This window comes from Pelodiscus sinensis, chromosome 1, assembly GCF_049634645.1.
Source record: "Pelodiscus sinensis isolate JC-2024 chromosome 1, ASM4963464v1, whole genome shotgun sequence".
In the NCBI taxonomy this organism is placed as follows: Eukaryota; Metazoa; Chordata; order Testudines; family Trionychidae; genus Pelodiscus; species Pelodiscus sinensis.
Window position 1 is genome coordinate 233,378,963 of NC_134711.1, and position 20,052 is coordinate 233,399,014.

Below are 20,052 nucleotides of genomic sequence, written 5' to 3' on the forward strand. Positions count from 1 at the left end.
GTACTAGCAGGGCTTTTTTAGTAATTAGGATAGTATTACAGAAACTGCTTCTTTTCTGACTTGATAAATCTAGTTATAAAATAATCAGTTCTGGGTATTGTTGGCTCTATTTCTTGCAGCCTCCCCTAAAAGGAGCATTCTCATTATGGCAGATCAGGCACCTGCACTTTCAATTAGACGTTAAGAAAATGTTTCTATAATGATAGTTGAGCACTGGCATATGCTTCCAAAGGAGGTTATGGACCCACCTTCAGTGGATGATTTTAAGATCAGTTTAGACAAAACACCTGTCATGGAGGGTCTAGATTTACTTGGTCCTCAGCTGCTCGGGGCTGCACTTGTTCAGCCAGCATGTCTACGCTGCCTGCCTCCCTGCTCCATGTAGCAATGCGCTTGCAGACTTATTAGCTGGCAATGACAGAAGCGCCCCAGGCCAGGGAGTGTGCCACAGGGCATTCATGCTGAGCACAGCTACCGTCAGTGCATCGCCCCTGCTGAGCCGCAGCAAACCCTACAAGGCAGCTCCCAGAGTCCACACACGCTCCGCGCGCTAGGGGGCGACGTTGGCGTGAGGCGCGAGCTGACTCGCTCCCGCGGCGCCGGCCCGGGCGGGGTTTGACCATCCCTCCCCGCTCGGAGTGCGTCACTTCCTGCTCACGCGCCGCCCCGCGGGCTTGTGGGAAACGGCGACGGGAAGGCATCGCGGCGGCAAACATGGCGGCGCGGGGGGGCGGCGGGCGGGTGGACTCGGACCTGTTGCTGCACCCGGAGCTGCTGTCGCAGGAGTTCCTGCGGCTCACCCTGGAGCAGGTGCGGCTGGGAGGGGCCCGCGGAGGGAGGGGAGCCCCTTCCAGACTTGCACCCGCACCCCGGCGTCGGGGCCCCGCAGCGGGTCATCCCCGAGCAGCCCGGATCGCGCCCCCCCGCCGGGACCTGAGCTGGGGGGCGCCGCGTGGAGCCCGTTTGGCGCGGACCGATGCTTCCCTGCGAAACGGCTTCTGCAAAGAGCAGGCTGCCTGGTCCAGGCCCCGGGGAGGCGCGCTGGCCTCCCACCCCCCCGGCTGCGGCCCGCCGGCTTCCCTTATAAAGCCTCCGCCTAGCACAGCCTTGTGGCCGCTTTGACGTGGGAAACTTTGTGCACCTTGAAAAGGGGGCGGGGGCGCCCGGAGAATAAAAGAATAGTTCGCCCGAAGTTCGGAGGGAATTCCTCCAGCCATCCTCATCAGAATTCTCTGATCCCATAGTCACTTTAAATGTATTATTGCACATGGTTGCTGACAGTTTTGAGTTCACCTCCTGCACCATTTGATGTCAAAGGTTTATTTGACATCAGTTTAACTGGCAATAGAGCTGAGGATTGTTCCCCATGCTAAGTCCTATACATGTGAGTAGTTAAAATGCATTTTCATGTTCCCTCACAGAGTTGCAGGCAAAAGGTTTACAGGTTTAAAGCCCATGGGCGTGGGAGAGTATGTTTCATTCTCTTGGGTGGTTGTAACTAATACATCAGCTTTCTAGTTCAGATGTTATTAGAGTACAGTCTTCTCCTCAGATGGTAGAAGCTTGTTTTTTGAGGTGTGAAATCAGGACTCCAGATCCAGGGACTTGAAAGACAGTTGTGTATGATTTATGAAGAGAGAATTGGGGTTGTTTTTTTCTGTAGGGCCGTGATCCTCTTATGGAGTACATGCAGATACATCTTTTGTACCTGCATAGAGCCTTACCAGTGTATGTGTTGACGATCTGCTATGTTATGTAAATCACCAATTTCATTTCTTGTTTGAAATTAACTATTGGAATAATGGAGTGCTATTAAAGTTATTTACATTGGAAAGTTTCTCCTAATAATAGTGGCTTTGTTCATTTTCCCACAGAAAAACATACTAGTTGAAAATGATGTGAAGATAGACAAAGATGGCCTCACTAACCTCTATGTTCAGCATGCCATACCATTGCCTCAGCGGGACTTACCCAAAAGTAGATGGGGGAGAATGATGGAAAAGAAAAGAGAGTTACATGAAACAAAAACAGAGAGTAAAAGGTAATTCAGTTGTGCTTGTAGCTTCTTCATAACCTTTGGCACATTTTGGAAAACGTGATTAGGTTGATCTTTTTCTACTCAGTAGTTTTTGTACAGGTTGCTAGCACTTATAAGATATGTTGGTGTGAGATATAAGAGTGTATTACTTAATGGTGATCCAGAAGAGGAAGTTCAGCTCTTGTAGAATGCTAATAATAAAATCTAATGCTTTTTATCAGTAGATATCAAAGCACTTTGAAAAGGAGGTAAGCTTCATCATCCTCATTTTACCAGTGGAGATGGATAACTGATTAAAAGCTTGGTAGTTGTCATGAATAACAGTTACAGTTGTTACTATTACCTGTAATTGTTAATAGTAACATTAACTACCAATTACTGTTAGTATTAGTAATAGATCTCAAATCAATATTGGGGCATAGTATAATTAATCAACTGAATGTTAATGATGTAAGGTATGTCTACTTAATGTAAGTACGTTGCGGTAACTATGCTAGCATAGTGATGGTGCAGCCTTGATGGAAGGGGTTTTTCCATCAGCATAGGATTACAGCATGGTATTACATTGAGAGAAGTATTCTTCATTTGATGTAGTTTCATCTACATTGGGAGTAGGTGAATATAGTTATATCCGTCGGGGGGGTAGATTTTTTTCATGCCCTTGATTAATGTAACTATGTTGACCAAACAGTAGACCAAGCTATAGTAACTTATGCTTGCTCGTGTTCTAGTAATTGAGTAAGGGACTAGAGCACTAGCCTTCAACAAAAGTGTTTAATGTACCTAATTCAAGACCATTTTTAAAAAATTAAACCGCTCTACTCCCACATGAGACCTTAAAATCAACTTTGATGAGAAAATAAAGTGATCTAAAATTTTTGTTTTGTTTTCTTTATATTTCATTTCCATGCCATGGTCTGAATTCTATAGCATAATGTTCATAGGCAGATCTCTACACTCCTGCGAAATCCCCGTGATTTTAAAAAGTCTTCCCTCTGCTTCATATTAAAGGTTCAGGTCCTGAGTTTCTGACCACTTTGTGAGTGCATGAGACAAATATATTCATAAAGAAACTTTCTGCATTTATGCACTCGACAGTATTACAGACAGTTAGTTTTGTATAGCTATCTCATTTAACTGTGTATTACAATAAACATAATGGCTAAGCAAATTCTGGCCACAAATTCTTGTTCATCAGTAGCTTCCCTGTGGGAATTTTTTTTTTTTTTGGCCAGTTTGGTCTTTTCTAAATATTTTTCATATTGGTTCTAGAAACATTGACATTGTAGCAGACACAAACATGAAGAAGTTGAAATAAACATATAATAATCTCATATATCAACAGTGTTTTGAAATAGCTGAACAGGAATTTAAGTTTTTATTACATATACCAGGGATGTCAATGTGTAGTCGACTAAACAATTAACTGATAAACCTTGGCTTATCAGTTAATCTTGTCAACTACATGTAATCCCCCCCCGCTTCTGTATCAGGGAGCAGTAGCCAGTGCCTGTGAGAAGCAGCTGGCTTTAAGCAGGCTCTTCATGATCAGTGGATCCACCTGCCCCACCCCATCCCTATGGCTGCAGCCCCTGTCCATGAGGGCGGGGGAGGGAGGTCTGAGTTCCCCATGTACAGAGGCTGCTCCAGCATCCCACAGAGCAGCCTTTGTCCATGGTGAGCCTTAGTTTGCCCTGGACAGAGGCTGGTCTGCGGCAGCCAGCCCCATCGATGGCTGGTCTGAGCTCCCCATGGAAAGGGGCTGCTGCCACCCTGTGCTGCTTCCTATATATCAGAGGCAGCAGCATGGGGTGGCAGGTAGCCGGTCTGCATAGGGAGTTGGTTTTTAAAAATGGCTTCCCTGGTGGACCAGCTCCCACCTGCCACTAGGGATATTAAATTTAGATTAACCAACTAATCCACTAATCTAATAGTTGATAAGGGCACCTCCATCTTTGAAATGTAGCAAGAGCCCCACTAGCCCTTTCTACATTTCAAAGGCAGAAGCACCGAGGGGAACATGGGGTCAGCAGGGGACTCAAGCAGTCCCCCACTGGCCCTGAGCTCCCTGCTTTTGAAATGTACAAGAGCCCAGAGGTTCTTGTACAGTTCAAAAGCAAAGTGCACAGGGACCACAGGCCCAGCGGGGGAGTTCTTGAATCACCTGCTGTCTCCATGCTTCCCGAGCGCTTTGCTATTGGGGGACTGCTTGAATCCATCACTGGCCCTGTGCTCCCCTCTTTTGAAATGTACAGAAGCCCTTGTTTTATAGTTAAACACATTTTATTATAAAAAAAATGAATATATGGAAACCCAAGAACAGAAATGGGGCTCTTTAGACAACTGCTCTGTTTCCATAAAGGTTGCATTGTTAAGGTTACTAAGATGTTTAACATATTGTATGTTGAAAGTGCCAGTAACTGTTTAAGTGCCTCTTATTGATTAGCCACTGTTAGTCATGATCAACACTTAAAAATAATTTTGTCTGGTTAGTGTTTTATTCAGTTATCTTTTTACTGCCAGCGTTCATAAAGCACACGGTATGGAGATGGTAGGAAAGAGGCTGCTGAAGGCTTTTGAAAGTTCTAGACTTAGAGCAGTTTTGGTAAGTAAAACTAAAACGGATGAAGGAGAAACTGCAGAGTTATTGTAACACACTACTGAGATGAATCAAGATAGTTCACACACCTAGGAGTGAATATTGCTCCCCGTGGTTGTTGATGGCCTTGTAGTGGACCCAGAATGATGTTACTCTGTGTGAGATGGAGCAGAATCTAGAAAGCATCATAGCCATTTTCTGTGTGTTGGAGGGATGTTAAATATTGGTTAATTGAATAGTTGATTAACCTCATGAATTATTTGTTACTCAACTATTCTGTAGTCCCCGGGGGCAGCCAATGTACTCTGGCCTCACTCCTGAGGTGCTCCCTGCCACTCTGTGCTGCTGCCTTTGTATCAGAGGCAACAGCCTGACGTGCCAGGTGGAAGCTGGTCCATGAGGGGAGCCAGGTTATAAATCATCTGTTCTCGCAGACCGGCTGCCTGGTGATACTGTAATTGAATTAGATGGGTGTCATGACATGGGTATGAAATATAATTGTATGTAAAATGCATTGGGTTTTATTTATATTTAAATATCCCTGTCTATCTAAACAACTCCTATGTATAGCCACCTCAGTGATACTGATACAGAGGCAGCAGTACAGGGTGGCAGCAGTCCCTGTCTGGGTGAGGTCTGAGCTCCTGGACCCGGTGAGAGCCAGAAAGGAGCTGGGCTGCCTGCCTGCCTGGCTCCTAATACACTGTAAATGCAGAGCCACAGCAGGGGTAGGTCCCGGGTTGGGGGGGGAGGGAGGGAAATGGGGGAAGAAAAATGCATGTAGTCTATAGCATTAACCTATAAACTTTTGCTTATCGGTTAATCGACTACACTATTACATCCCTAGCGTGTTGTAGGGTTTAATGAGCTTTGCCATGAAGAAGGGTTTTGTGAGTGAGGGGGATGAATACAGATTTACCACTTAATGCAATATGGAAGTTACTTTAATGGTAAAGTTGGATTGCTGCCCAAGAGTACTTGTAGGTGAATTCTGTGCTATTGAAAGAGTGCATAATTAATACATTGTGCATATTTTACATTTTTTGCTCAGAAAAAAGCTGTTGAAATGTTGCTGCAGTTCTACCTTTTGCTCACCAGAGGGCGCTGTGGCAACAGAACACAGCCATTCCCAGCCACCTAGGGAAAAGCGAGAACCTGCAGCCTGCACCATACCTGTTGGGCCAGGTCAGGTGACCAGGCACTATGTGGTGATGGACATCATGGTATGCTAGAGGTGTCACACAGGGGCTCATAAGAGCTAGTGGTGAAGGACAGACTGGATGAGGGGCTGAATGGGAGTGGAGGTAGGCAGAGGGGAAATGGAGATGCAGTTATATGGGGATGACTGAGTGGTGGCAGAGAGTAAATGGGGATAGGGACACAGACAGGTGGACAAGGAGAAGCCATGAAGGGCCATACAAGAGTAGGTGTCTGAGGTGGGTGGGATGGAGAGGAGGGACACATGGGGATAGAGCAGTTGTTCCTGACTGAATGGAAGAGGCTAGTGGTCAGAAGGGGTCTACAATCCCTCCCTGCCCTCTAAAAAACCAACAACCTTGTTCTGTATTTTTCCTACCCATACCCAACAACCCTCCAAGTTTTCCACCCAGGCTGTTTCCCAGAAATTTACTTCCCTTTCCCTCAGCTCCTCTTTTACCTCTAAGGTCCCCAAGCCTTTGCACCACTTCTGAGGGGATTGGGAAATATATGGTTCTGTACTGTTGTTTAAATTAATTATTTCTCAGAATTCTGTATTAATATACCTAGTTAGAAACCTATTTTTTAAAAAACATTTCCTAACTCTCTTTTGTTGTCTTTATTGATACAAATATACTTGCTGATGGGTATTTGAAAATAAATTACCAAAAATAATTGAAACTAGTGTGACTGTATTGTGTTATTAAAATATTATGTGCGTAGTTCCCCCAGGAGAAAAAGAGCAGGTTGCCTGCTATGGAGCAAGGAGGGAAGGATTCTTTCCTAATTGTTCCAGACTTTGAAGAATTCCCCAGAACACAGCACAACTGTTTTGACTGTGTGCTGAAGCTTGGAGTGGCGCCTTAGACAGTTTATACCTCTTTGTTTCAGGATTTCTTTCTGCAGGGTCAGGAAGACATTACATCAGTTTTGTTCACATTCAGGAGGTAATCTTCACAACTTGAAAGATTACAAATTGAATTGTTTTTTAATGGAAATTTAAGTTATGCCGAAACAGAGTTCCTTGATTGCTCAGGAGCAGTGGTGGAAAACATACCCAAAAAAGTTACTTGAGTAAAAGTACTGCTACTTTGAAAAAAATGTGACTGAGTAAAAGTCAAAGTATCCTTCTGGAAAATTACTTGAGTAAAAGTACAAAAGTATCACATCTTAATTGTCCGTAAGAATCCAGAAGTAAAAAGTAGCCATCCTATGGTTAACCACCTGAGTTATTGTAGGGCACTATTATTTCTCTCTCACACACACTCCTGTATACAATGCATGTGTGTGTGTGTGTATATACAGTATATACTATATACACACACTATACATTTATATTTCAAATCTGGAATTTAAATGTAGTCACAACCTTAATTTATAAAAGTGAAGAGTGACCAAATTAAATACAGGAGTCACATTTCAGAAACGTATTTATTTTGCCCACATTCACAAATGTGAATGTTGAGTCTTTGCACTTTTGAATCCAGCTGGTATAATATAGGAAGCAGCCATCCCATTTGTACGCTGGTCTCTTTTAGAGAATATTTAGTGCCTTTGTCGCTGGGTCCAAGACCATGGCATATTCTGCCAAGAAGGCCAGCTCTGCTGGATTCAGCCTGTAGAATAGTTAATAGACATTGTTAATTAAGTTAAATACAGAATGATCAGGGTTTTTTTAACAAAAAGAAAAGTATAAAGCAAAGAACTGCTACTTACGTGTTAATTTTGAGTGCTGTAAACACATTTCTGATGGCCCCTTCTTGTTCATTCAGTATGCACAGAATTCTCTCCACAGCTATGAACGTAAGAGTTCCATCTTGTCTGGTTTGGCCGAATGAACTGTAGCTTGCATTCTGCTTCCACTATTTCTGCTTCAGCAGTTGAGTGTTCAGTTGCATTCCATAGTGCTTGGCATTTGGCAAAAGTGGACCTGGCCAGCTTTTTGTAGGTGTCATTTGATTCAGCCTGTGAAACAAGGTTCAACAAGCAGCAGGCACTACAGTGGTATTTTGGTAGGTGGTACTCAAGGCCGTTACCTGTGTCCAGGACATCAGCAATTTTGTGAAATTCAGCAGATCTACAGAAAAATCAATCGGGGGCCAACAAGTCAGAGGCATCACTCCCCCCCCCCAAAAAAACCCCAACCCTCACCAATGTGGCCCCCAACTGAGATATCTCACTTCCCTGGCACTCCAGCCCCAGGGAGGCAAGGCGTACCAAGCTTCAGGGCTTCCTACAGGCCAGCTTAACTCTTTTTGGGTCCCAGGGTTAGTAGATTTTGAGAGTCCCATCCCCCCTATTCCCTGGGGTGAAACCAAAATGAGGGGTTCAGTGTACAGGAGTGGGATAGGGATGGAGTGAGGGGTCAGGGTGGGAGGTAGGGTGCTGGAGTGAGTGGGCTGGGAGGGAGGTGCTGGAGAAGGCTGAGGATGGGGTGTTAGGAAGGGTGGGAGAGTGCAGGAACCGACCGGGGCTGGAAGAGCTGGGCGGGAGGGAGGAATGCGAGAAGGATGCTGTTGCTGGGACTGGCTATGAGGAGACTGGGGGGGGGGCTTTTACCTAGTTCTGTGCTCCCAACTGCTCCCATTGGCAGAAATCTGGCCAATGGGAGCAGCAGGGAAATGCTTCCATTTAGCAGTTTCCAGCACCTCATTCTCCTAGCCAAGGGTATGGTGAGCAGCAGGATGCAGTGCTGCGCTTCTTCTCCCCCATATACTGGATCCAACCCACAAGGCTTGGGGCTCTCCACCCCTGCATAGATACTGTTTTTGAATGAAAAGTTATTGATGTAGCTATTAAAAGGCTTCTTTGTTGGCAGGGTCATTGTGCTTGTTGATTGGCTTTAAAAAAAACATCACTGCACAGTGATTGGATGCTTTGCACACGCACAGAGGTGCCATTTCAGATTTTTTTTTGGGGGGGGTAACGAGATCATGGAGGGGGCAGATGAGGACAGCAGCTTCAACAGTTTTACTGAGCATACTCAGTACAAGCCAAGCAGCAAATGGGGGGGGGGGGGGGAGGACTGATTCTATTTGCCCTCCCCTCACACACATATCACCTCTTTCTAGTAATATGAATGCACTGGAAAATTCTAGGGGTTTTTTGTTTGTTTGTTTGTTTTTGGCAGATTACTTAGCAATTAGCTGACAGGAGCTCTGTATCAAATTCCTATATAAAAGAAAGAAAATTTAAATTCATATAAGATCCACTCAGCTCTAATATTAACATGTTCTGACATCTTGTAGCAAGTCACTTAAGGGACACTGGTTAGCCTTAAACTTTTAACATATGGTCTGTCTGTCTTACTAACTGCAGAGAGACTGTCGGGATTCCTGGGCTCTATCTCCACTCTGGAAGGGGAGTGGGGTCTAGTGGGTAACCTCAGAATGCAGATACATTTGGGTGCTATATAAGAACATTAGAATAGTCTTAATGGGTCAGACCAATGGTCCATCTAGCCCAGTATCCTCTCTCCCAACAGTGGCCAATGCTAGATGCTTCAGAAGGCATCAACAGAAGAGGCAATCATCAAATGTCGCCCAGTCCCAGCTTCTGGCAAACAGAGGGTAGGGACACTATTTCTACCCATTCTGGCTAGTAACCATTGATGGACCTCCTCTCCTTGAACTTGTTTTCTTCTTATTGGAACCCTGTTACAGTCTGGGCCTTTCCACCATCTTCTGGCAAAGAGTTCCACAGGCTGACTGTGAAGAAATAATTTGGTGTAAATCTGCTGTCTATAAATTTAATTGAATTCTTGTGTCATGTTAGTGAAGTAGTAAATAATGTTTCTTTTATTCTATTTTTTCCACCTCTGTTGTGATTTTCTAGATCTTTAACATATCCCGGCCCCCCATCCTTTAGTCATTTCTTTTTCAAGCTGAAAAGTCCCCGTTTTGTTAATCTCCTCTAGCGGTGGGGTGCTTAAACCCCTTTGTCCTATTTTAGCCATTCCCGTAAGCCAGGCATGTCCAAAGTCTGGCCTGCCGGCCAATTGCGGCCCGTGTTCCGGTTTAATACGGCCCCACAGGTAATTTGGCAATATCTATCTTTTATGGCCCCCAACGAATCCATATGTATTGAGATGAATACATTGTAAAATCTCAGTTAATGTCAGTTGGTCTAAATCAGTTATAAATATATTTGGACACAACATGTATACTTGGTGTTATGTTCCTGTTCATATTTTTTGAACTTAAAAGTTGACAGACAACCTTTATTACCAATAATATGTAATGTACTTTACAATGTTCCTGACATATATTTCAGCTTCCTGGATTTTTTTTCATCTGGCCTTCAGATATGAAAGGCAGAGTGATTTAACACCTGTTTAGATTTGTCATCCATGTGATGAAATGAAAAGTATGCCATTTGCAATAAACTTTGCATAAAATAGTTAATTTGCATTTAATTTTAATGGTTCAAAGAATGTCAGGCAAAATGGTCGGCCCTCACTCATGTTCACTTCATCAAATCTGGCCCTCTTTGAAAAAAGTTTGGACACCCCTGCTCTAAGCCCTTCCTCTGCCTGCCTCCTCCTCCAAGTGTGCCCTGTTCCCACTCCTCTCCCTCCCTCCTGAAGCTTCCTGAAGGCTGCAAATCAGCTGTTTATGGTGCTCAGGAAATGCTTGGAAGGTTGGGAGGAGTTAGTCAGTGAAGTGGAGAGGTGGGAAGTGAACTTGGCACTGGCAGCTGCTCTGTACCCACTAATTTTCCACTGTGGCTGCTCCAGGAATATGTTTTTTTTAATACCGTCATGTTATCATTTGTGGTGATAGAGGTGCTGTTACAGTATTCCTGAAAAATATAGTACGGGCAATGCCCACAATGATAAATATCAAATATTTAACTGAACATATAAGCATTGAGAGTGTTAGTCATTAAAATATGGAGTGTTTAAAGAGCAATCCTTAATAAAGGAATACATGTTACATCTTTGGGTGAGTTAATGAAAGAGACTGAAACTTTTTACTGTGGTCCACTGGGGATGGACATTGACAATACCTTTTATAGAGTCTATTCAAGATCCAGGGTGCTGTTATAAGGAAAAATTCAAAGTGTGTGGTAGAGATTAACTCAGTTCATTTGTGTAAGTAGCTTTTATTAAGGTCTTTAGTATTGTGTTCATTGTGTCAAATTAATGGATTAATTAAACACATTTGCTGTCTAATAAAAGGCAAACCTGATGACCAGCTTTGCACACTCAGTTAATGTACTCCAGTGAGCATGGATGTGCACTTTTGAACTGTTATCAAAATTTCTTTAAAAATAAAAGGAGTAAATGCTATCACGCAGAAGATTTTTGGAATTTCCTTTATCTTTGCATTTAAAGACTGCCAGCAACTCCATGTTTAGTTTCCGTTCTAATGGTGATACTGTAATTGAATTAGATGGGTGTCATGACATGGGTATTAAATATGAGTGTATGTAAAATGCATTTGTTTTTATTTATATTTAAATAATCCTGTCTATCTAAACAACTTGTATGTATAGGCACCTCAGTGATATTTACGTTATAAAGTTAACACTTTATTTGAACCATTTTTAGGTTTCCTGGCAATTGTGTCTTAACCATGTCCCTGAGGTTTAGAGTCTTACTAAAGCTCATGATACTATATATATATATATATATATATATATATATATATATATATATATATATATATATATATATATATATATGTGCGCTCATGAAAAATAATATATATGTATTTTTTAAAAATTAGTAGTTCTGTAGCACCATAGAGTCTAACAAAAATATATACAGTACCATGAGCTTTCGTGAGCAAATCCCACTTCCTCTAGGTGCCACAAGAGTTCTCGTTTTTAAACTTAGACTGACATAACTATACATCAGACAGTTTTGTTAAAATCATATAGGGTTTTTTTGCCACTTACGCTGTTCACTTTTTAAATTATCTTTTGTATTTAGACAATTTGACAGTGTTCCTCCATAAATAAAATAATTGATTAGCCAAATCTGATAGCATTTAGATGCAAAAAAAATAAATAGGCCCACTATTTTGACTCAGGAACAACTTATTTCAGAAATTTATTTTGCTAAATATTTTCACTAAGGCTGCGTCTAGACAGGCATGATTTTCCGCAAATGCTTTTAACGGAAAAGTTTTTCCATTAAAAGCATTTGCAGAACAGAGTGTCTAGATTGGCATGGGTGCTTTTGCGCAAAAGTGCTTTTTGCGGAAAAGCGTCCATGCCAATCTAGACACAGTTTTGCGCAAGAAAGCCCCGATCGCCATTTTAGCCATCGGGGTTTTTTTGTGCGAAACAGTTTTTACCTGTCTACAGTGGCTGTCTTGTGCAAAAGCATTTGCACAAGAGGGCTTTTTCCCGAGCAGGAGCATCAAAGTATTTGCGCAAAAACACTGACAATCTTACATTAGATCGTCAGCGTTCTTGCGCAAATTCAAGCGGCCAGTGTAGACAGCTGGCAAGTTTTTCCACAAAAGCAGCTGCTTTTGTGGAAAAACTTGCCAGTCTAGATGCAGCCTAATAGTCTAACTAGCCCATTTGGGCTTCCTCACTATAAGAATCATGAACAAAAGCAGATGTTAGGAGCAGTGTTTTTTATAAAATTTTAAATTGCCAGTGAATCTTAACTTAGATCAGGGCTACTTAACTTTGGAAGTCCCAAGGGCCACAATGATTCTCACAGTACATGCTGAGGGTCGCAACTTAAGTGTGATTGCATACACATGAAGATAGCTTCTTTCACACTGACAGGCATGAATACAAAGATTAAGGCAGGACAACACTACATGCAGGCCCCATTTAAGTCAGTTCTGCTGATATTAATAAAACGCATATTCCATCCATATGACAGCACTTTTAATGAACAATGACAGTCCAGGGCTGTGTCTACACTGGGCCACTTATTCCGGAAAAGCAGTCGCTTTTCCGGAATAACTTGAAAGCTGTCTACACTCGCCACTTGCTTTTCCAGAAAAGCAATGACGATCTACTGTAAAATTGTCAGTGTTTTTCCGGAAAAACTATGCTGCTCCCATTCGGACAAAAGTCCTTTTCCGGAAAAACTATTCTGGAAAAGGGCCAGTGTAGACAGCACAGTAGTCTTTTCCGCAAAAAAGCCCCGATCGCGAAAATGACGATCGGGGCTTTTTTCCGGAAAAGCGTGTCTACATTGGCCACAGACACTTTTCTGGAAAAGCATCCTGCCAATGTAGACACGCTTTTTCCAGAAATACTTATAACGGAAAACTGTTCTGTTTTAAGCATTTCCGGAAAAGGGTGCCAATGGAGACACAGCCCAGGAGTTTAGCTACTAAAATACATAACAGAAGACCATTATATTAACTACTTTTTTGTTTTGGCTCCCACCTGGGGGCCGCATGTTGAGCCCTGCGTGAACCCAAAGCACATGTAGCCCATGGGCTGCGTGTTGAGTAGCGCTGACTTAGATGAAGGCAATTCACAGCTCATCAAGTATTTGCCTTTTATATGGAATAAATTGTAACTCTCTTGATACTGTCCAGCCCTAAAATAGCTGTAAGCAGCAATATTAATGCTGCTAAATTTGACAACTATATTGTTTGGAATCAGTTTTTAAATTGCTAGGTTGATTTTTTTTTTTTAAAGCAATTGCTTTGATTTAAATTGAAGTGAGTAAAACAGTTTAAGGGAAACGACATTGACAAATATTGCCAGGTTGGGCTATATTAATTGTTTTAATAATGTTTGTTTAAATTGTTTCTGTGTTGAGTTACTAACTAAACCTCGAATCTAGTTTGTATATCTGAAAACTTTAAAACTTGTCTTTTCAGTGTTACAACTGTGGAGGGTTTACGGAAGCGACCACTAATTGTATTTGATGGCAGTTCAACAAGTACAAGTATAAAATTGAAAAAGAAGGAAGATGGAGCTAATGATCGCATAAAACCTCCTCCAGCTGGAATCACTGCCAGGAGATTATCTGTTCCTTCAAATGCCTCAACACATATTTCAGCCTCCAGTTTATCACAGGAAGCGAAACTGGAAATTAGGAAGAATGAAGCTAAACAGAACAGTGTTTCAATGACTAATAGTGTATTGGCTAATCTGAAATTTCCACCTTTAACCCCTGTAGCAGGAGCTGGTGTTGTGAAATTAAAGAGAGGCGCTCCAAAAGAAGAATCTGAATCAGCGGTATGTATCTTCTCTCCACTGTATATATTTTTGCATCTTTTTATTGAGCATACAAAGGAGCAGGTAGGTCCTCAGATCCCTATGTTGAGAATCCTTTATCTCATTATAATTCTTATATTTTAGTTATATCTTGATAATTAGTTTATAATTTATATAAATTTTTGGGTATATGCATTCCTGCAGTATTAAAAAGCCCCATTATAGTTGGTAATAGGCAAACACATAGCAAGAGTTTATAGTGTAAATAGATCACATAGGGTATGTTTACACTTGAAGCCTATTTTGGAATAGGGCTGCAAATGTAGGCATTTGGAATTGCAAATCAAGCCCGGGATTTAAATATCCCGCGCTTGATTTGCATCTTCCTGGCTGGGTGCCATTTTTTGAAATTTACAAGCCCAGAATAACTGCCCCAATAATACATGCAGCAGTGAAACGGGCATTCGAAATAAAGCCCTATTTCGAACTACCTGTTATTCCTCCTGCAGTGAGGTTTAACAGGTAGTTCGAAATAGGGCTTTATTTCAAACGGCCGTTTGACTGCCACTTGTAGACGCGGGCAGTTATTCCGGGCTTGTAAATTTCAAAAAATGTCGCCTGTCCGGGAAGATGCAAATCAAGCACGGAATGTTTAAATTCCGGGCTTGATTTGCAATTCCGAATGCCTACATTTGCAGCCCTATTCCGAAATAGGCTGCAAGTGTAGACATACCCTAAGATAATAGGTTGGAGGGGAAACAGAGGCACAGAAAGCTGAAGTGACTTGTCTAAGAGCTGGGATTAGAACTGTTCTCTTGATTCCCTGACCTGTACTTTATCGACTAGCCAGCTCCCCCAGTAAATATTAATTCTTTAGCACTTGTTACTTATATTAATAACTGGTGTTTCACAATTGCCTTGGAGCTCCTATTATGGGTCAGAATTCCATTGTCTTGATACCGTTCAAACAAAATAAAATGATGATCCTCATCAGAGTCTAAGTATAGGACATTAGTTAACAGGGTGGTGATGGTGAATGAGCAGAAGGCAACAATTTGTCAGTATTATAGGCAGCTCGCTCAGCACATCAGCTGTCTAACCAATATTAAATTGCTTCTGCAGACGTTGTTCAAGGTTTTCAGAACCCAAAGCATTGATAACTATTTCACTCTATGTAGTATCAGGAATAAATCAATAGGAACGCAGCACTTTGAGCTGATGAAAGAGAGATACAAGGAAGCATGCTCTTATCTAAAACTACTGCTTACTAGATTTAAATACATATACATAATAGGACTGTCAAGCGATTAAAAAATGTAATCACGATTCATTGCGCGCTTCTCCTTTGAAATGCCGCAGCGGCATTTCAACAGGGAGTCCCCAGCTGACCCTGGGCTCCATTCAGCACTGCCCCTTGGAAGCACCGTGGCTGTGTATCCAAGGGGAAGTGCATTAGGACCCTGGGATCAGCTGGGGACTCCAGCTGATCCCCGACTCCACGTTGCTCAGCCCCTTTGAAGTGCCACTCCGGTGCTTCAAAGGGGCACTGCTTACACTACCCCCTTTTGAAACGCTGGAGCAGCACTTCAGAGGGACAGCGCAGCAATAAAGCGTTAATCCTGTCCTGCGTTAATTGCAGGCGTTAACACAGGTCAATTGACAGCCCTAATACATAAGCTTTAGGTTGAGGACATCTGAAATAATTACCTGAAATCTGACATGGCATCAAGTAGTTAGCAGCAGGTCAGCGATGGCCAGTTGCTTCCCTGCCAGAGAAAAGTTTCTCAGGATAGCTTTAGAGAACTATGTGACAGTATGCTTTATCATCTAGATTTTTTAAAATAATTTTTACAGAACATGCTTGACTAATAGTGTATTAGTATCCAATGGGTTTTTACTTCTCATTTCAGTCAACTACTTATCAATAAAACATTCTTAGTAATCTTAGCCACAACAAGCTTCTGTCTCAAAGGCACCCAAGCTCAAGGTCTTGATCCACTTATTTTTTTCAGCTTCATAATTTGTGGAAACTTTCTCTCCTCCTCCCATCCTGATTAAGGGAAACTACAAGTCTACAGCTAGTATTTGCTTCCTCAAATCTATCTTGTCCAAATTAATCCTTGAGTATGTAGTATTCTATTTTCTTTATTCATGATGGCTGAAAATACTCAATATGGATGCAATTAGATTGATTAAATTTTGGTTTGACATAGCATCAATTCTGGGGTAACAGCATTTCAGCAAAGAAGAGTTTCAGAAGGAATTTGAAGGAGTACAATGAGGTTGCTATGTGGATGTTGTGGGGAGCTTCTCGTGCATGATGAGTAGCATGGGAGAAAGCATGGTTATGTTTGAAAACTTAAGTGGGCAGTGAAGGCTGCTGTCATTTGTGAATCAAAGGCAGGAATTGGCATTGTGACAGCCTGTGAGACATGATAGGTTGGGGGACTGGGTGCAAAGGGCCTTGAACTATGTGTCTTCCTTTTCATGTTTGATGCAATGGAGAAGTAACTTGAGTCCCCCACTGGCCCCCTGCTTTGAAAATGTACATTTCAAAAGCAAAGTGCACAGGGAGCACAGGCCCCCACTCACCCGTGCTCCCTGCTGTGTTCTGATTTTGAAATGTAGCAAGAGCCCTGCTAGTGTGTTGCTAGTTCCCTGCTGTGCCGATGCCCCCTTTCCAGATGTTGTGGGGGGAACTGGCTTTTAAGCCAGCTCCCCCTCCCGCCCCCCAAGCACTGGCTTCCCCCAGCACCGGTTCTTTCCCTCCTTTCCCCCTGCTGCCTCTCTCTAAGGGTACGTCTAGACTACAGGCTTTTGTCGACAGAAGTTTTGTCAACAGATACTGTCGACAAAACTTCTGTCGACAAAGAGCGTCTACACTACATTCAGTTCTGTCGACAAAGCAAGCTGCTTTGTCGACATGGTAGTGTAGACGCAAAGGACAGTTTACTTGCAATAACACCTTCTGTCAACAGAAACTCTGTCGACAGAAGGAGTTATTCCTCATAAAATGAGGTTTACCAGCGTCGACAAAACTGCTGAGTTCTGTCGACGTTGTGTCGACAGAACTCAGCGGTAGTGTAGACGCAGGTATAGTTTTGTCGACAAAAGTCCACTTTTGTCGACAAAACCCTGTAGTCTAGACACACCCTAAGGCTGTGTCTAGACCAGCGGTTTCCAAACCTTTTCAGATGGGAACCCATTTTGACAAGTCAGGCAGACTTGGTGACCCAGGACAATTCAAAAAATGTGTGAATGGCTACTTAAGAGCCACCTGGGGAGACACCTGGCGACCTGTATTTGGGTCCCGACCCATAGGTTGGGAAACCCTGGTCTAGACTATACAGTTCTTCCAGGGAAAAGATAAGCAAATTGTGTAGCTTTTTTCGGAAGAGGCTTTTCCGACATTTGGCCCATCTACATATTTCAAAACTTTATCAAAGGAAGCCAGATAAAATAATGTATCCCTGTCTTAGACGGGGAACTTGATTTCTATGGAGAATTCCTTGGAAATTGAGTGCTCACATACTCATTTGTGTGTTTAATCTCAATCAGCTCTTCCAGCAGTATTTCAAAGGCCTCCTGGATAAACGCTGACCTAGCAGGAAGAGACCCTTACTGACAACATCACTGAACTATTTCAGTGCTCTGTAGAGGTCTTTTAGGGTATGTCTACACTAGCTCGGTAGTTCGAGCTAGGTAGGCAAATGAGGGCAACCGGAGTTGCAAATGAAGTCCAAGGAGTAATGGTAGTTCGAATTAGAGATCCTAATTCGAACTACCTACTCGTGCCGCATGTAGCCGCGGGCACGGAGTTCGGACTAAGGGGGATTTAAAAATAGCGGTGCCCGGGAAGATGCAAATGAAGCCCAGGATATTTAAATCCCTGGCTTTATTTGCAACTCCGGTTGCCCTCATTTGCCTGCCTAGCTCGAATTACCGAGCTAGTGTAGACATACCCTTAGATACTGACCATGTCCAGACTTAAATAGGTTTTGAAATTTGTTTGGTTCACAGCACAAAGCTGCTGTGTGGTACATCAGCAGGTTTTGTTCACTTAAATATTTAAATTCAGGTACAGAGTTTACTGTTGACATTCTTGAAATCAAAATCTTTACTGCAGTTTTGTAGTTTTACACTGATTTAGGATCCATTATAGCAAGATATTTAAAAATGTGCTTAAATTAAAGTGTGAGAAGTCAGTGTCAGTACTCATACTTAAAGTTACATATGTATTTAAGTATCTTGCTGAATCGAGCTTTAACAACTGGGCAAGTGGTTTAATTTAACTTTACTATTAATTAATGAATAGCTTCAGAGTTTTTAGAAGAAAAGTATAAAGTAGGAATTAATGTTGGTTAGTCCCTGAGGCCTGACCTATACTAAAGGTGAAAGTTAACTCGAGCAATGTTAATTATGTAGTTGGAATAAAAAAGTATCCTAAATCATGTTTTGGCGCAGCTTCAATTTTCTCTGTAGTGTAGACAAGCCCTGAGCTACCACATGCTGTCAGTACAGCCCAAATTCCTCATTCAATTTTAATTTGATAATACTGTCTTTTGCTTCCTGTCCTACATTCCTGTGTATTTTTGGTTGTTTGGGAAGTGATTTCCATGTGCATAGTTTGAGTGGTAGTAAATGTTATATATTTGTATCTGTTAATTGATCATTGTAATTTTAAGAGGGATATATCTCCTGGCAGAATAAATGACTTCCTGTTTTGCAGTAATTTGGTGAACAGATTGTTAGTCGTAAGCAGACTTTTCATAATTAAAGAAAACCATACACATAATAAAGTGGTAAAGAATCTTCAACATACGAGAGACAGTGTCATTGGGAAAGTGATAGAAATGTAGCCGTGTTAGTCTGGTGTAGCTGAAGCAAAATACAGGACTATGTAGCACTTTAAAGACTGACAAGATGGTTTATTAGATGATGAGCTTTTGTGAGCCAGACCCACTTCCTCAGATCAAATAGTCCTGTATTTTGTCATTGGGAAAGTTACTGTGCACCATTAAACTGGCAAAACAGTTTTAACATTGGTCCTTGGCAAGACTTGAAGTGGCAGATGGTTGCACTAGTATGAAACTCAAGATATTGGCACTTGCCATTTCAATCATGCTGATGCTTTTTTTTTTCCTCCCTCCCCCTTTGTTAAGAACTACTCATAGTAAAGTGTTAATTTGTAAAGTGTCTGTCTGTGTTCTGATTAAAGACCATCTCTTTGCAACTTCCAGTACCTGAGATCAGCTGAATTGTTGCTCATAACACCTAGGTCTATGCATCAAAGTGTGGTGTCAGTGTCATGTTGAAGTGCACTTGAATCTGTGTCCTTATCTTTTATTATGCTCTGTCAGAGCTAGTTTGCTTTTCGGAGTGTGGTGCAAAACCAGTCTGTTTATCCCGGCTTTTGCCTGCTTAGCCAATTGGAGTAATTGTTTCTCAGTTCCTTCTTATTCTTGTGATAGAAATGTAGCCATGTTAGTCTGGTGTAGCTGAAACAAAATACAGGACTATGTAGCACTTTAAAGACTAACAAGATGGTTTATTAGATGATGAGCTTTCGTGGGCCAGACCCACTTCCTCAGATCACTAAGTGGGTCTGGCCCACGAAAGCTCATGAGCTAATAAACCATCTTGTTAGTCTTTAAAGTGCTACATAGTCCTCTATTTTGTTTCTTATTCTTGATGATTGTTGGAGATTGACTTGGAGATTGTCTGCATGGAGACTTTTTTTATTCTCAAACTTGCAAATACACCCAAAGGCTTAAGCAATGGGTTCCTCATTTATATGTTGTAGTGTAAAGAAATACCTGTTTTATCTTCTAATGGTAATTTTTCAACAATTTTATGCAAGTGTATTATAATTGTTTTTAGAATAGAACATCATTTTGAATATTCGTTTTAAAATAGATTTAATTATTTGAAGAATAGATTACATTCCTGTATTTGCTTTAAAGAATTCTTCATGGGTTCAACTTTAGTCTAAGAATTTTTTATATGGATGTATTCCAAATTACTCATGTTTGCATAATGAGAGGGATACTTTTGGTAAACTGCTCTGTCTCAC

The 20,052-nt window shown here is 41.9% G+C and overlaps 1 protein-coding gene across 2 annotated transcripts in view; it reads left to right on the plus strand.

Moving 5' to 3' along the window:
• Positions 1 to 650: 650 nt before the first annotated feature.
• The window catches only part of C1H2orf49 (chromosome 1 C2orf49 homolog), a 34,478-nt gene continuing 15,076 nt past the window's right edge, over positions 651 to 20,052 (plus strand). Inside the window, exons 1-3 of one of the 2 annotated variants that reach the window (XM_075917716.1) lie at positions 651 to 810; positions 1,875 to 2,041; positions 13,640 to 14,000. In XM_075917716.1, coding sequence (XP_075773831.1) covers positions 715 to 810; positions 1,875 to 2,041; positions 13,640 to 14,000 — 624 coding nt within the window. In that variant the 5' untranslated portion in view covers positions 651 to 714. Of the gene's footprint in view, positions 811 to 1,874; positions 2,042 to 8,788; positions 9,404 to 13,639; positions 14,001 to 20,052 lie in introns of those variants that run through there. The other variant, XM_075917719.1, reaches the window with a different exon arrangement.